Raw genomic sequence first — 16,849 nt, forward strand, 5'->3', positions numbered from 1 at the left:
AGATCATGATCTGATCCAAAGTCGGATGTTTAATCGACTGAGCCACCCAGGCGCCCCAGTGCTTTTTATTATTTTTAAAATTTATTTTGAGAGAGAAAGAGAGGGAGCCAGTGGGGGAGGGGCACAGAGAGGGAGACAGAGAATCTCAAGCAGGCTCCACACTGTCAGTGCAGAGCCTGATGTCGGGCTCGAACCCACAAACCGTGAGATCACGACCTGAGCTGAAACCACGAGTCAGACACTCAACTGACTGAGCCACCCAGGTGCCCACAGACTATAACTTTAAAGGGTGGCTCCTCTAGAAGCTGGGCAAGACCCCAAGTGTCCCTTTTGTGTTTATGTTGGAAAGGGATGTTTATCCCTTCTCTTTGTGTGGGAAATCAAAGTGCCCCCAAAGACACAATAACGCATAGCCTAATTCTCCCTTGACACAAAAATCTAGAACAAGGTATTTTCCTGACCTGAAGTCTATCTGTGCTCCCTTTGTGGTTCACATGACGCACAACCTCATAAACACTGTATCTTTGGCTTGGGTTATTTCTATTAGTTGTTTTCTGTTAACACCATCCTTTTTGCTTCCCTTCATTTCATACCTAGTAAGAGACAGCTTTTCCCCTTTCATCTGCCAGGGAACATTTCTAGACAGAATGTCCTGTCATCTTCTAAAGTAACAATACAATTCAAGGCAACAACCATTGTGAATGAAGATTACAAAACATAGAGATCATCTTGGAACTCGAAAACCACAACCAAAAACTGAAGCCTTACTCCTTAGCCCCAGCCATCTGATCCCCTTGATTTCTGGGGCCACGTTTCTGGCATTTGTGAAAATATTGCTGGCATCAGTGGAGCTTGACCAGATGTTAATTTCTACACTACCTCCTAAAACACGTGTTTACAAACTCAGAATATTTAGATGAAATCACATATGAACACTTGCCTGTTTTCGCAGCAGGGCTTTTAGATGATGAATATGTGAGCGCCGATGGGTAGGTTACACCCTTTTGGGATTTACCTTCTGCAAAAAAGAAACAAATTATTTGTAGAGCTAGAAGTTTTAGATGGTTCTATTCTGGTATGCTGATTCCCTCTTTCCTATTGATCCCTCTTGAGTTCAATAAATCCGTGGTCTCCCCCACCAAGCTGAACTGCTGATTACAATAAGAAAGTCAAGTGAGGTTTTGTTTTCCTGTATAGCCTGTGTTTTATTAATATTAGAAAGGAAGCAATAATATCTCTGTGACTCAGAGTTAACATCAGCAACCCTCGTTCTGCTCATGAAGATGTGACGTGTGAGCTAAGGTTTTCATATGTGTGGTGCTGAATGTTTAATTAGGTCAGTAGATGAATGTAAAAGCACTCCCCGTGCTCTCCTTCTGGAAGCTCCAGAGCTCTGGTCACAAGCTGGCTGTGCATGAATGGCTCTTTCCCCCTTTCACGGACCCTGTGGGATCCATTTGAATTCCATGGCACTAAAGAAACCTAGAAGTAGTTTTCAAAATAAGCATTTGTTGCCCACCTAGGGAAAGAAAGTTTAGAGGCCAGGTGAGGAGAAGGAATGTTAATATGTATCAGGGAAAACAAAGGAGGCATAAAAAAGAAAAACGATGAGGTGATCGGAGCTGGGTAAGCAAGTACCAAGCCTGATAGGACTGGAAATTGCCCGGGAAAGGCTGTGGCGTCTAAAGCCTTCCTCCGCCAGGAAATGATGCCTAGAATTCCACACAAGAGTTTTGCTCCGCAATGAGGTGGACAGTGTCACTTGGAAGGTGGAATCTCCCTGGAGACTGGGGATTTGTCTCACTTGGGTAACCGTTGAGACACCGCCTCAAGCAGTGGCTGGTATGTAGGAGATGATCAGTTAGTATTTATTCGAAGGAGGAATATCTTCATGCTTAGATCTCTGTTACAATTTCAAATACCCTTAAGAGGGGTCCTACCTGGTATCTAGTATTTGCATCGGACAGTGAAAGAATTTTAAATCTCAATCTAAGGAAATAGTTTTATAGGATGGGCTTGGGGACGAGACGGGGAGGAGTACTGAATGGAGAGCCTGAGCGGTAGAACAGAATCTAGTGCACGATTCTTGCCAAAAACCCTACTGACACAGAAGGTTGTAGAGCCGTGAAGCAGCCAGAATGATGGGGTCTCAGAAGGGACCTGGAACTGGGAATGAGAACATCTACGTTTCTGTTTGTATTTGCCATGTATTCTCTGCCTCAGCCTCTGAGACTCTCATTTTTCTCATTCAGAAAATATGGACAATGATATGGACCAACTTACTATATATTAAGTTGTAGGGGTCTAATGAAAAAAAGAAGTTATAATGTTCTGGAACCATGTATTACCAGAGAGATGCAAAGGTTCTCTGCTGGTATGGTCTATAAATATCACTCAAAGTGGGGATGAGGCAAAATGTTTGGGCTGACTGAGTTATTTTATCCCATTAAAGTCCCCTGGGAACAGAGTTTTCCAGGTCCCCTGCCCTTGACTGGGCCTCTTCCAAATTGTGATTGAGGTTATTTCGGGCCCAGGGAGGGCCCTATGGCCATTGGCCTCACTTGATCAACAGAGGGGACTGCACAGACATGGTCTTCATCTGTTTACTGTTCTCACATTTAAAATCCTATGGCTTTTCCTGCTTCTATTCAGAAGGAAAAGGAGCGTGAGCTCAGTTTTCTGAAATGTGGATCAAAGAACAAATGGGCAGTATTAGGAAGTCCCTCTCTGACCATTCCTATCCACGGACCGTCAAAAGATTGTGCTGACCAAAGAGGCATATCCTATCGTCTGCTTCCATCCCAGCCCACCAAAGTGAATTAACTAAAGGAGCACAGCGATGCGTGAAAATTAAAAATAAGAAGGTCATGGAGGCACCGGAGCCTTCAGAGGAGGATTCTGACACCATCCAGCTGAAGCTGGTGGCCTTGAGCTCCCAGATAGTGGGGAGCGTGGCTTGGCTGCTGGCCAGTGTTGCCCCCCCAAGTCACCCATTCGAAAGAGATTCCTACTCATTGCAGAAGCACCAATGTTTATTATAATTGGCAAAAAGTGTTTTGGTTAAATGTCACTAGGTGAAGTGAGGGGACATGGAAGTTGAGTTTGTAGGGAATAATCTCAGTAGACTGATTTTCATTTAAAAAACCCAAAACATCTCTACTCTCTTGGAGTTAATTTTTCCTTTAAACCTCTGTTGGGGATTCTTGAATTGCAGGCTATGCATTTAAGATGGAAACACTCTTATTTAGCCAGGAGCTACTTGGTAAACACCTATGTGGGGATTACATTTCTCTATATACTTGACAAATTTGTAGTCTAGCTATTAGCATTTTCATACGGCCCCTGTTCTGAATTCTCACGGCACTGTGGTTGATGACTTTCCACTACCTGACATAGAAGCCAGTTTAATTTGAACCCTAGGCTGCAGAATTCTGCAGGCAAGAGGAAACAGGGATTGCTCAAGTTGTGAAGAATCCTAAAAGGTCTGTTTGTAGTTCTATTAAAACTCTGAAAAAAACCAACTCTGATCAATGGAGGATAGTAGGCGTTGGGGCATGGGATGCATAAAGGTACCAGAACACCATCCAGATGGGAAGACCTACTATATTATGAAACATTTTTCTTTTCCTTGCTTTGGGTGGTCTTCCACAGGTGGCTCCTCAGGAGAGTTTCAAGATTCCTAATCTTGTTGGCATGCCAGAAGCTTTGCTAGAATATAGTTTAAAATCATGTGAAACCTCTTTGAAGAAAATGGGATATGCAAGGCCCAGCATAAGGCCAAGTATAACACAAGGATAGAACACTATGTTGTGCTCAAACACCAATGAGGACGTGCCAAAAAAGCCCGAAGGGCTCCCACTGGCTGAATTTGGAAAACTTGAGCATCAAAAAGAATAATGATAGCCAAATTATGGAAAGAGCGCAAATTTCCATCAATTGATGAATGGACACACACATACATACACATATACATACAATGGAATACTACTCAGTGATGAAAAAGGAGGAAATCTTGCCATTTGCAGCAATGTGGATGGAACTAGAGGGTATTATGCTAAGTGAAATAATCCAGAGAAAGATATCAGATGATTTCACTCATGTGTGGAATTTGAGAAACACGACAGATAAACATAGTGAAAAGGAAGGAAAAATTAGATAAAAACACAGAAGGAGGCAAACCATAAGAGACTCTTAAATACAGAGAACAAACTGAGGGTTGCTTGAAGGGTGGTGGGTAGGGGAATAGATTAAATGGGTGACAGGCATGAAGAAGGGCACTTTTTGAGATGAGCACTGGGTGTCATATGTAAGAGATGAAACACTGGGTTCTACTCCTGAAGCCACGACAACACTGTATGTTAAATTAAGAAAAGAATAATGGTGATAATGGATTATAACATATTTTCAAAAACAATCCATGACTCCCTAGTGGTACTTGAAAAAACAGGTGTGCAGAGAGGGAAAAAAACCCTCTTCTTTATGTAAGAAAACTTGCTAACAAATGTGGAAGGAATGACAGAATTAGAACAATTATAATTTTGCAAATTCTAGTGTAATTCTTGCTAGTGCAAGGATCATCAATGGATGTTAAACCATTGGATGAATTTGTTGGGGAATGAGCTATCCATGCTGATTTGAAGTATCTCCCTACAGATTGCTTATTTCTTACAAAGTATCTCTACCATGGAGAGATACTGTAAAGTATCCAAGCAGTCCAGTTTAGCATCACCGACAACTGGATAAACTGACATTATTGTGTCTTCTGATATGACCACTGTGATAAAGCACAATGCATATGCTATGATACTACCTACGTAGTAACCTTGGCGAAATATGTAACCTGAATCCAATCATGAGGACATGGCTGGACATGTTTGTGGTCCAGACTGGGAGACACAGTACTGGACAACTGGCTGGGACTTCAAACATTTCATTGTCATTCATGACAAAAAAAAGGTAGTGTGGTGGTAGATAGTTTTAGATTATTGGAGAGTTAATAGACATGACAACTAAAGGCAATGGATGATTTTTATTATTTATTAGACTGTGGATCTGGAAGGAAGGAAGGGAGGGAGGGAGGAGACAGGGAGACAGGGAGACAGGGAGGGAGAGAGGAGGGAAGGAGAGAAGAGGAGGAGGAAGAAATTCCTATGAAGACTAAGATAACTGGATACTATTGAGGAAGAACTATTTGTTAGATAACATAATTGCACCAGTGTTAATGTTTTAGGTGTGGTATTGGTATTGTGGTTATTAGGAAATCTTGTTTTTACCAGATGTGTGCAGAAGTATTGAGAGATAAAGTGTCATGATGCCTGCAGCTTATTTTCACATGGTTTAGAGCAAAATGTAGATAAATGATAAGTAGGTTAATAAAGCAAATGTTGCTAGGTGAAGGGAATGTGGATATTCATTGTACTATTCTTTCAATTAAAAAAGTTTCAAAACAAAAGTTTGCGGAATTCACAATAATAGGAAAGGGAGGGTCATGATAATACAGATACTAGGTCACCTTTTTTCCCGTGAAATCACACTTGTCATTAGCTCACTGACATTACCTCATTGGAAGAGGGAGGAAAAGAGTGAAAATGTTATCTACAAAAATCCTAAGGAGCTAGATAGCAAGGACCAACGAGTGAAACAATCAATTAAATAAAAAGAAATCTCAAAATTGCAGCTCAGTTCTATAAGAGCCTATATCCCTTTCCATTTACCAGAAATATCAAGGAATGAGGTTCTAGATATGAGACATATTTGGCCTAACTAAAGGAGTAGTTCAAAACCGAAGTTATTAAATGTAATTCATTTCATTAAAGGTTTGATTGGATTTATGGATAGCTGCAGTGTGTTTAAAATGAGAAATTGGAGCCTTTTAATATTTCCAGACTTTGTAGTGATTTATCACTGTAATTATAATTTATTGTTTCATGATCCTAATTATCAGAAGAGCTAATGCTTCAGACTTTTATGAAATGAGTTGGGCCATAAACTAAAACCAATAGGACATTGAAAAGAATACATTTCATCCCATGAGGTCACTTAAGCCAAGTGCCTGGGTAGGGCTGTGTTTCTCCAGTGTGTGGGCGTACCTGAGACGATGAAGGACTCTCTCCAGCGTGGCAGGGACAATGACTGGACACCATTGGAATAACTCCCCTTATAGCCAGATTGCCCGGCAACTTTCCGAACAAGTATTTTCCCTCCTGAATTATCAAGCACACCACTATGAAGAGAAAAAAAAAAAATTGAAGAACAGAAAAATATTCTTTGACACAGTCAACAGACTCATATCAAAGTAGCCTCCATCTTTATTTGAAGATATGAAAGAAAGAGCGAGATTAAGAAAAGGTTTATCCTGACTTCAGTCCATCCCCCACGAAGGGTGCCTTCCTCCCATGGCCCAGCATCTGACCTCCCAGGTCAGATATGCTTCTCTTTCTTATTACAGAACCTGCTTGTTCCATTGGGCAGCAATTTCTGTTTGCCACCATGCCTCAAATTTCTCTTCCTTGGTTTGCTCATTCTAACTAGATCCTTTGAGTAAAACTTCTGACAATTTCCAGTTTGGTTTTGTGACATCACAGAATGAGTCGAGTTGTTTCGGAGGGTGGCCATGAACTTTTACCAAGCAAATTATTCCTTTTATTTTGAGCAAGGGAAGGAAGGTGCGTGGCTATACTGAACTCATTAAAAAGAGTCCTGAAGGACTTGAAATTGTTTCTTTAATTTCTAGGATTTTTTTTTTCAACGTTTATTTATTTTTGGGACAGAGAGAGACAGAGCATGAATGGGGGAGGGGCAGAGAGAGAGGGGGACACAGAATCGGAAACAGGCTCCAGGCTCCGAGCCATCAGCCCAGAGCCCGACGCGGGGCTCGAACTCCCGGACCGCGAGATCGTGACCTGGCTGAAGTCGGACGCTTAACCGACTGCGCCACCCAGGCGCCCCTAATTTCTAGGATTTTGAAGGTTTTAGATCCTGATGTAACAGTGACTGACATATATACCTCTTGGCTTGTATGTGAAGCAGGGGTCCCATTCTGCTTCCTCAGAATCACTTCACATTGTCATTTCCTTGCCCCAGAGCCAAAAATGGCTCCTGTGGGTATCTGTGATTTATGGCACAGAGGGAACTAAAAAAGCACTTAGATTTGTTCTCATCAACACCCTCCCTTCCCTCCAGGAGTGAGAGTTGCCATTTCCTGCCCTCCCACCTTCATGAGCCAACAAGTTTCAAGACTCACCTGCTCAGTGACCCAGAAGGAAAGATAGTGATAATAGTACTTGACATGTGGAGTGCTTAATTGATTTAAAATCATTCCCATGTATGGTATCTCACCGGGTCCACCCAGCAAACCCCTGACTTGTGGCGTAGAGGCAGTGCTCTTGTTCCCATTTCACAGAATTGGGCTTGGACCAGCGGAGTGACTCAGGCCAGATTTTGTAACTAGTAAATTGGCAAGGCAGGGATTTGAACCCAGGTCTCGCTGACCTGGAATCCCGGGTCGGTCCCGCTTGGTCACAGTTGCCTCTGAGAGTCCAAAAGCACAGGCACCAAACTCCTCATCTTTCCAAATCTTTGCAACCCTGCCCTCCTTTCTCTCGGGGGCTCAGGATCTGTTACCGCACCAATTCCAGCTGTGGCTAGGCTGGTCTCGGCTCCCCGGACAGAGCACCTGGTTCCCACTCCCGTGTCTGCTCCTCCTGCTCTTTTGCTCTGGAAAACCAGCTCCCACTTCCGCCTGACAAGGCCTGTGTTGCTCAGTGCCCAACCCTTTCTTCTTTCCAGAGATTCTGGAAAGACTTTGCGGCATCCCTTCCTAACGATGCCTTAGAATCTTGTCTCACAACTGAGACTCTGATCGTATTTGGTCTTGGGCCATCTTCTAAAAATTTCTTGAGTTGCTTTTGTCTCCCAACCAGATTAGAAATGTTCGTATGGAAAAGGCAGTGTTTTAGGCTTCTGTGCTGGAGGGCCTGTCAGTGGTGTGCCACTCACGCTGGCTTAGGAAAGCCAGTTGTTAACTTTTCAGGATCGTGGGAGTTGGTTCGCTTCCCACCGTAGCTTGCTCAGCCACAGTGGGAGTATTTATGCCACAGAAGCTGGTAAAATCAGAATTACCCCTGCGTTTGAGGAGCTGGTTGTTAAACATTTACAAGCACAGCTCTGGTGCGGCTGAAAATTCTAGTTATTAAAAAAAATTATCCCATGCTCCTTTTACTTATAATTAATGAGGGAATTAGAAATCACAATAACACTTATGTTTTTATTTTCTTCCCAAGAAATTATTCTGCCCTTGGTTTCATACTCCAGTGTATTCAGGAAATGTGTGTGTGCACGCATTTGCTCCTGTTTAAGAGTCAGAAGAACAGGGGCACCTGGGCGCCTCAGTCGATTGAGCATCCGACTTCGGCTCAGGTCATGATCTCACACTTTGCGGGTTCAAGCCCCGCATCAGGCTCTGTGCTGACAGCTCAGAGCCTGGAGCCTGCTTCAGATTCTGTATCTCCTCCTCTCTCTGCCCCTCCCTCGCTCACACTTTGTAAATAAATAAATGTAAAATAAATAAATGTAAAAAATAAATAAATGTAAAAAACAAAAAATTAAAAAAAAAGAAGAACAGTAGCTGCCACCTAGAAGGAAGGGAAGCAAGCGAATGGGGGTCTGTGTTGAGCTTCCCTCAGGCTGTTCAAGGAGATGGGAAGGGTGGGGGCACGGGTGGTCTCAAGCTGGACAGGCCTGCTGATATCCCTTGTGAGGGTGAGGTAAGGCTGAAAACCTAGACTTTGGGGAAGATGTGATACCCAGCTAGGGTGTGCTCCTGAGATTTCCCTGTTGCAGACCAGACTGATGCCTGACCCTGGCAGTGGACTTAACTGGAGGATGTGGATCTTCCCAGATATTCTAGAGAAGAGTGGATACTGGAGAGGTCAATGGTCTGTGAACTACAGGTGCTAGTAGTCCATGGAGATGGAATGCACTAGAGACTTGACCACTGTAGGAGACACTAGAGAAGAGAGACAGCCTGAAAGAGGCTGTGGTTTTGCTTATGAAGCAGATGGGAGTCATGGTACTTTGGAGAATTTATGTACATGTGCCCTCATTTCTATCCTCACTCAGAGATAGGCACCTCATAAATATTCTCCAAAAGAGCAAAACAGTTTTACTTCTTTGCATTCCTTAGATGCCCTGCATGGTACTGGGCATGGCCTTCTCCTCCCTATCCCTGGTATCCAGGGATTGGGCTACGCTGAGGGTCAGCTGCGTGGTTCAGAGAAAAGGGCCGTTTTGAACAGCTGCCATTCTCAGGGTGGGCCTCTGGTCAGAAATCAGCATGAAGAGGGGCGCCTGGGTGGCTCAGTCAGTTAAGCGTCTGACGTCAGTTCGGGTCATGATCTCATGGTTCACAAGTTCAATCTTCGTGTCGGGCTCTGTGCTCAGAGCCTGGAGCCTGCCTCACATTCTGTGTCTCCTTCTCTCTTTGGCCCCTCCCCACTCATGCTCTTGTCTCTCTCTCTCTCTCTCTCAAAAATAAACATTTAAAAAAATCAGCATGAAGAGTACTCTGCATGGGGATGGCCTCCTCATCACCCCATTGGGCAGAAGCCTTCCCCCTCCCTGGCACTTGGTCCCACTCTATGTATAGAGGTTAGTTCGGGACAAGATTGAGCCGAAATATGATGCCTCCAGTGTGTTCATTATCCCTTTGGGTTGACAGAATCAAGGGAACCATTCATAATAAGACATCTGATTATGATATATTGTATTAATATTAAATTCTAACGCTAAATCTGAATTTCTAAACCAAAGTATGCTCTCTCCAGCTTCCCAGTTCTGACCGTGGGGACTCTGAAGGGATAATATGGGAGGACCCGTGTGTACTTTCTACTCATGTTCTAGGTCTTAAATCCTGCCTTATGAAGACAGACTCATTCTGTTTGTGAAAAACAAAACTGAGAGTATCAAAAAACTCCTATCTGTTCTCCCTTAAGGTCTCCATTCATCCTCCCCAGGGACAGTTTCTGAATAGTTTCTGAGTAGTTTCGCACTAGATCAGACACTGGTCCAGAAAACTACAATGGCACTCGGTTGTTCAAGTAGCAAATCTTGTGTTCTAAAACATTCAAGGTCTTCTCCTCCGCCCCTCTACCCTCCTCTGTATTCTCTCCCCACGTTCTTTCCTACTCTCCAACCCCCAACATTGGGATTGCTGAGTCCTGGTCCTTGTCAAAACCCTTCTTATTTTCTCCCCAGTGGGGTCTCCATCCATCATAAAGCCATTCTCAACTCTTACTGGTCCAAAGTCTACATCTACCTCACATCCTCACTTGTACATTAAGCAGTGCTGGGACCCCTGACCCTGTTCTTATGTACATATGTCACCTGGGCTCTGGACTGGAAGTCAGGGGACATGAGGTCTAATCCTGAATTTGCAACTAACTAGCAACTTAATTAGCTTCCCTATTTCTCAGCTCCTCTTGTAGCAAATGGGGATGTTAACCGCAGCCTCAGGGTCGAGATGATGCTGGAAGGAGGGAATCATAGTGCAAGGGATTACTCTGATTATGATGACATCTTTGTGAGGTTGAATGAACTTGTGTGACTCTGTCCTGCATGGGAAGCATGGAAAGGCAAGAGAGATCCAGCAAATGCCAGAGGGAGCAGAGTGCCAACCATCTGGATCACAGATGGGAAAATACAGGCAACCCGAAGACAGGCTCAGCCTCTGCAGCGGACCCTGTGTCCACACAGACACAGCCTGGAGAGGGCCAATGGCGCTGGAGCTGACTGGGCATGCACGTGTGTGGGGATGTGGGTGTGCATGCACATACGTGCAAGCACACATGTGGGAGCACGCACGTGTGCATTCGTGCATATGCATGTGTGTGTAGATTTGTGTGCCTCTTTCCTTTTTGCAGGAGATTTATTTCAGAGTGAAAGCGAAATATTTTTTTCATAGTCTGGCGTTAAGAAATAGTGTTTGGTGTAGTTTCTGTCTCTTTTTTTTTAAGTTTATTTACCCATTTTGAGAGAGAGAGAGAGAGAGAACAGCATGAGTGGGGGAGGGACAGAGAGAGAGGGAGAGAGAGAATCCCAAGCAGGCTCCGTGCTGTCAGCAGAAGGAGCCCCACGCGGGGCTTGATCTCATGAACTGCGAGATCATGACCTGAGCTGAAATCAGGAGTCAGACACTCAACCAACTGAGCCCCCCACGCGCCCCTGGTATTGTTTCTCTTGAATGTTTCACTAGTTCTCCGTAATAGAGCGTTTGTAGTCCTTTTCCCATCGGAAAATCAGCTCATCATCCCCCCGCAGTGGTGGGGAAAAGAGGCCAGCCAACAGACTCTTCCAGTAATTCTTAAGTCTTATTTTACACATTGACTTTGCTTTTGCTGCTTCCCCAAATTTCTGAAAAGCTGCTGATGACACACCTTCAAAGGGAGTGAATTTTACATCTTTGCCCCTCTGTCTGGCAGAGATAGGACGGCACTATCACCTGACCGGTGTGCAGGAAGGAAAAAGATACAGAAGCCTGACTGATTCAGAAACTTCATCCGGCATCCGGTGGCCGAGCACTGACTCAGGGGCCGCATCTCAAAGCAGTCTCAGAGTGGTAGTTAAGAGCTGGACTTAGGTGCCAGTCCCCACTCGGGTACTTTCTAACAGTGCAGCTTTAGAAAATCTAGTCTGCCTCTCTCTCTCTCTCTCAAGATGTGGACGGTAGTAGCAGCCACGGTGTTGGGAACTGTGAGGATTAAATAAGGTGACACAGGTGAGGCGCTTGACCCAGACCCATTGGCTTTTTTGTCAAAGGCGCTGCGTGGACACGCATTCCCCTGTGTTAGGACTCGCAGCCTGAGCAAAAGAGGTTACGAGCGTTTCGGGGCGCCTGGGTGGCTCACTCGGTCACGTGGCTGACTCTCGGTTTCGGCTCAGGTCATGATCTCACAGTTGGTGAGTTCCAGCCCCACGCGGGGCTCTGCGCTGACAGCACGGAGCCTGCTGGGGAGTCTCTTTCCCACTCTCTCTGCTCTTCCCCTGCTTGCGCGCGCGCCCTCACTCAAATAAACAAACTTAAAAAAAGAAAGAAGGATGAGGATTCTGTGAAGGTCACTTTTGCCTCTCCTCATTTAGGCAGTGACTTAGTTCAAAACATGTCATGCTTCCTGTCCTCCTTCCTGGAGGACAGCTGACCAAGCAGTGGCACCTGCCACCCTCCTTCTCACGTGTCCTGTTCTACTTGTCTCCAGGCCATCGCCACGGCTGTGACACTTCTTCTCTACCCTTCTGTGCCTTGCTTAGTCACATCCCGATTATTGCCTTGTTCAGCACGTACAGGTAGAAAAAACATGCTTCACGTCACCGAGAACTGTGGCTCCCTTGTCACGAACATGAGAGAGTAGAATTCTCCCCGTCCCATGAAGTCAGTCCTTTCCCCGGAGTGCTGTGAAAGGAGACTCGGGGCCATGCTTGGCCTCTGCCTAATCCCAGGGGATAGGGTTGCCACACGAAATACAGGATGCTCGGTTACATTTGTAGAGTCTCGTTTGCTAAAGCAGGCAGCCCTGCATGGCAGGGGGTGGGAGGGGTGGGGGTGGGGGGGAGCCCTGCCCGCAGCCTGGGTGCTGGTTGTTAAGCCCCGTGGAGCTACCCACCTGTGAATCGCAGCACCGCACACGCTTGAGTAAGACGCGTAGATGTCCGTGCCATAAACGTGGTATTTGGGGTCTTGGCACCCTGCTGGGCATTTCACAACGAACTCAGGATTGATGATCTTTCCGGCTTTGACATCACAGTTGATCTGAGGCACAGCTGGGAAAGCAAAATGAGGCCAAAATTACACCTAGGGGTATCAGCTTATACACTGGGTGGCTCTGTCAGGTCATACATGATCATTTACTTAATCTCTAAAAGCCAGGGCCTGGGCCGACCCTGGGTCCTCTCCATATAATGAAAGCAAAGATATAATTAGGACATTCCTCAGGCTAAAAGAACAACAGTGACCATCCACCGCATTTAACCTGCTGAGAGCAAAAACAGAGGTGGATTCTTGTGCTTATTGAGACAATTGAAGAGGAGAACTCTGGGAAAAGACCCACTTCCGGGGGGAGGCGGGGGGGGGGGGTCAGCAAGTCACTGTGGGTCCATGACTGGGGAACACTGGCTTTTCAGAGGCTCTGGAGCTAGTTCGGGAAAAGAGGGAACTGTCAGACGACCTTTCAGGCCACAGGGAAGGTATTTCAGGGAGGGTAGATGAGGGAGCACGGGCTGGGGCCAGGCGGCCTGATGCATCAGAGGCTCTGTACTGGAGCCGGGTGGGAAGGTGGGGATTGGGGGAGGGCGCTGGGCCAGGTCAGGAGGCTTGAGGGCTTGTGTTCTGTGCAGGAGGTGGGACACAGTGGAAGGTTTCTGGGCAGGGGAGACAGATAATGGAAGAGATCTTAGGTCGTGGTCCTAGACAGGGGTCCTAGGTCCGGGCTCAAGATGATAGTGATATTTACTCATCTGCCTCAACACATGATGGAAAACTAGGACCCTCCCCGCCCCCCCCCCCCCCCCCCCCCCGGCCCCATCCCCTCCGCAGAGCAGCCAGGGGAAGCTCAGTCTTTCCTGTCTCCTTTGTCCTTCTTTGGCTTTGTGACAGCCATTGCCAGACTAGCACCATCCATCAGGCAAGTGTTCTAGAGCCGAAAGCTTGTCTGGGAACGAGGTGAGCTAGGTTCTCCAGGGGCAGCAACTAAAAGGGGATGTAGCTGCATCTTCCTTGGAGAAATTTCCCTCAGAAACTCTGAAGGACAAGGTCTCTTGGGTTATACTATACTGGTGCCCTTGCAGCTGGGAAATGTATTCTGTTCAGGGCCCTGGTCTCCAGAAGGGATTCTGAAACATGAGCATAGTTCAAAAAATAGGCAGAGGCTCAGGAGGTGTCTGTAAACCATCAGGTGGGAGGGCTGGCTGGCAGAACGGGTTGTCTGGCCACAAGGAGGCGAGAATTCGGAGGCGACAAGTGATTGCCGTCTTCACACGTAGGGCTGGTGTGTGCTAGGACACCAGAGGACCAAGCTAGAACTGAAGGAGCGACTTTCCATAGAGGCAAATTTTGCAAAGAAGAACCTTCCAGTGATCGAGGTTGTCCTTGAAGGAATGGGCTGCCTTGTGAAGCGGTGCGTGAGCTGAAGTATGCAAGCAGGGACTGAAGAGTTGAAGACGAGATTTCTCCATTGGGTGGGAGGTAGAATCAAGCCCCGCCCAGGGCTAAGAGTCGGTGAGGACATGCATGGAGCCAGGATCTCTGCCAGGCCACCCACCCTCTCCCTGGGTTACTGAGATGGTCTCAGAGTTGTTAATGGCTTCCAGCTGTACCCAAAACTCCCCCCACCCACCCCCCCACTCTCTCTCTTTTAACCCTTATGTACCTGAATGGAGCAGAGTTGCATTTCTCTCAGACTGCAGAGAAAACTGATGTTAGAACTTCTGCTCTTTTCCTAAGCTCCTCCCAGACGATATCGGAAGCCCTCCTCCCCCGGGGGGTGGGGGGTGGGGGTGCTGAGTCTGATCACAGGCTAAAACAATTTGTGGTCTAGGTTAAGAAGCGGAGTGCTGTGCTCAGAACAGCCTGTGGTTTTCTTCTCCCTACCACAGGTTGCCTCCTCTCCAAAGCTATTTTCCTTTTATCTTTCATTCTCTTAAATCCCGATACTCAAGTCTGCATTTACTATTTTGAGTCTCAGAATATCTTTTTTTTTTCTTTTGTAAGCAATTTGGGGGCTGAAGACGCCAGTGTAGTGTCTCCTTAAATTAGTTAATTGATCCCTGGGCGTAAGTGGACGTGTTCGGCTCTCCTCCCTTCCGCACACCACTTCCCCACCCCCAAATGCATCTGCTCCTTTACATGGACACAAAACGGAAGCATGCCTTCTTGGTTCTTAGGGATTTGAACCAGGAGGTGACCAGCTCTGCGAACTGGGATTTAATGTGGATGTGACTTTGGCTCTCCTGTAGGCCAACCCAAATCTTCTGGAGTGGAATAAATGGGGGTATATCTGGAAGCTTATTGCCTGAGTATTACACAGTGATCAACGCTATTGAAAGACTTTAAGGTATACACAACACACGCAAAGGATTTTCCATGAAATAGTTGTTTTAAAAAGACAAGTGGGGGGGGGATTGTCACATGGGAATATTTTGCTTCCTGCTAATCAAGTTCCCCTTTCCCTCAAGGGGTGTTTGTTTCATTTTTTACAAAGGCCTGGAAGTGCCCTAAATAAGCTCTGTTTCAACTGCACCCAATTGGATTAGCAAAATCAGTGAATTAACTCAACCCATAGCAGGGAAAAATGAAATCAAGCACATATGCTCATGTACTTTGGAAAAACAGAGTGCAATGGCAAAGTGTGGCTAAAGGTCAAATATTTGTTAAATTTGTACAGAAAATTAAGCTGGAGAGAGTGAGCTAATTAAAAGTAATTGCCCAAATCACTGGGAAGTGTAATGTCTGAATCCAGCCTCAGGAAGAAGCGGCCATTTGCATTTTGGGGGCCACTTTTCTTTGAGTATAGAAACCACAGTTTGGTTCTTTAAAGTATTCCCCCAGTTATTTGTGAAGTAGCCTGTTTTCCTGTAACCTCGAAGAATCTTTCATCCATCCACTTATAGCCCAAAGGAAGTGATTTCTCTTTGCATTTCCTCTGAATACTTTTGAACCACTCTGATCTTACAGCTTAGGTTTTCCTTTCCTTTTTCTTTCTCTTTTGTTGTTCAGGTTCATTTTCATATCTCCCTTCACCCTTCTCTGGGTTTTATCTCAACCATGCAGAACTAAGACTTCTTTAAGAGGACAAGACAAAATTAAGGCAGCTCAGGAAGTATCATCCTCAGGTCTGAGGGGAGGAGGAAGACCTTTGGCAAATGCCTGGTGAGGGGGGTGGGCAGCGCGCGCTGCTTCCCCACTGTCAACCTCAGGGGATAACCTAGAAGGTTATCAGTAAACCAAAAGGTTTACTGCCAGCAACGTTTGAAGAAAGCAAGACGAGAGCCTCTCCCGGTCCTTCCAGAGTAGACAGGTGCCATGGTGGTGAGGGAGCCCGGGGCTGATGTCACAGAGATGCTAGGGTTGTCCAGAACTGCTTGGGTGGAACCTTTGCACAGAGACCTGTTCCTTGGCCATGTACTCTTCTTCTCCCTAGTAGGATGCCTTTAGGTTACCTTGCTTTCTCATGGTCACTATCACTTTCATGACAGAGCTCACATGAGAGCATTGCAGAATCCGCCAAGATTTCTTCCTGGAGGTCCTTGGCACCAGCCATAGGCAATAGGGAACCGCTTACAACCCAGATGATTAGAACTGAGAGATGAACTTTAGTTGCTGCTCACTGAGGTCCTGTGTTTGCTGTATGGATCTCAGCGGGTCCCTGGGCAAAACTGGTACTGTCTGAGTCACTATTTCATACAACACAGGAATACTAGGGGTAGGTCTTCTGCCTGATCTAACAATGGATCAGGTGATGGGTTATCAGACTGGGTAATGTCGCATACAATACGCCAATCACATAGCAGACCAAATCAAACGGAATACTTGTTTTCTATTCATCTTTCCACTGATCCCAGGTGAGCTACATTGCTTCTGGAAAACAGACAGGTTTCCTAATCAGTTAAGAGAAGCCCTTTGTAAGGTTGCCTCCTGGCAGCTTATGAGGAGGAATTATTATAACATAAAAGCACTTATGTATAAACAGTTTTGATGTGAAATTTGATTTGTTAGAAATTTGAAACTGAATATGAAATTTGTTAGACTGTGCTATTGAACTCAAGCAAAGTCCTATTTTTAAGATAATTATGCAAAAACATT

At 45.7% G+C, this 16,849-nt stretch overlaps 1 protein-coding gene across 1 annotated transcript in view; it reads right to left on the minus strand.

Annotated features, from left to right (window-relative positions):
• Positions 1-16,307, minus strand: part of VIT (vitrin) — a 71,248-nt gene extending 54,941 nt beyond the window's left edge. The window contains exons 1-4 of the mRNA XM_047069217.1: positions 16,250-16,307; positions 12,657-12,813; positions 6,090-6,223; positions 941-1,018 (exon numbers count right to left, since the gene is read on the minus strand). Coding sequence (XP_046925173.1) covers positions 941-1,018; positions 6,090-6,223; positions 12,657-12,813; positions 16,250-16,307 — 427 coding nt within the window. The remainder of the gene's footprint in view (positions 1-940; positions 1,019-6,089; positions 6,224-12,656; positions 12,814-16,249) is intronic.
• Positions 16,308-16,849: the final 542 nt, after the last annotated feature.

The sequence above is a fragment of the Lynx rufus genome, unplaced genomic scaffold, assembly GCF_022079265.1.
Source record: "Lynx rufus isolate CCGP_SWC_20201006 ecotype Redwood Valley unplaced genomic scaffold, mLynRuf1.p SCAF_8, whole genome shotgun sequence".
NCBI classification, from domain to species: Eukaryota; Metazoa; Chordata; class Mammalia; order Carnivora; family Felidae; genus Lynx; species Lynx rufus.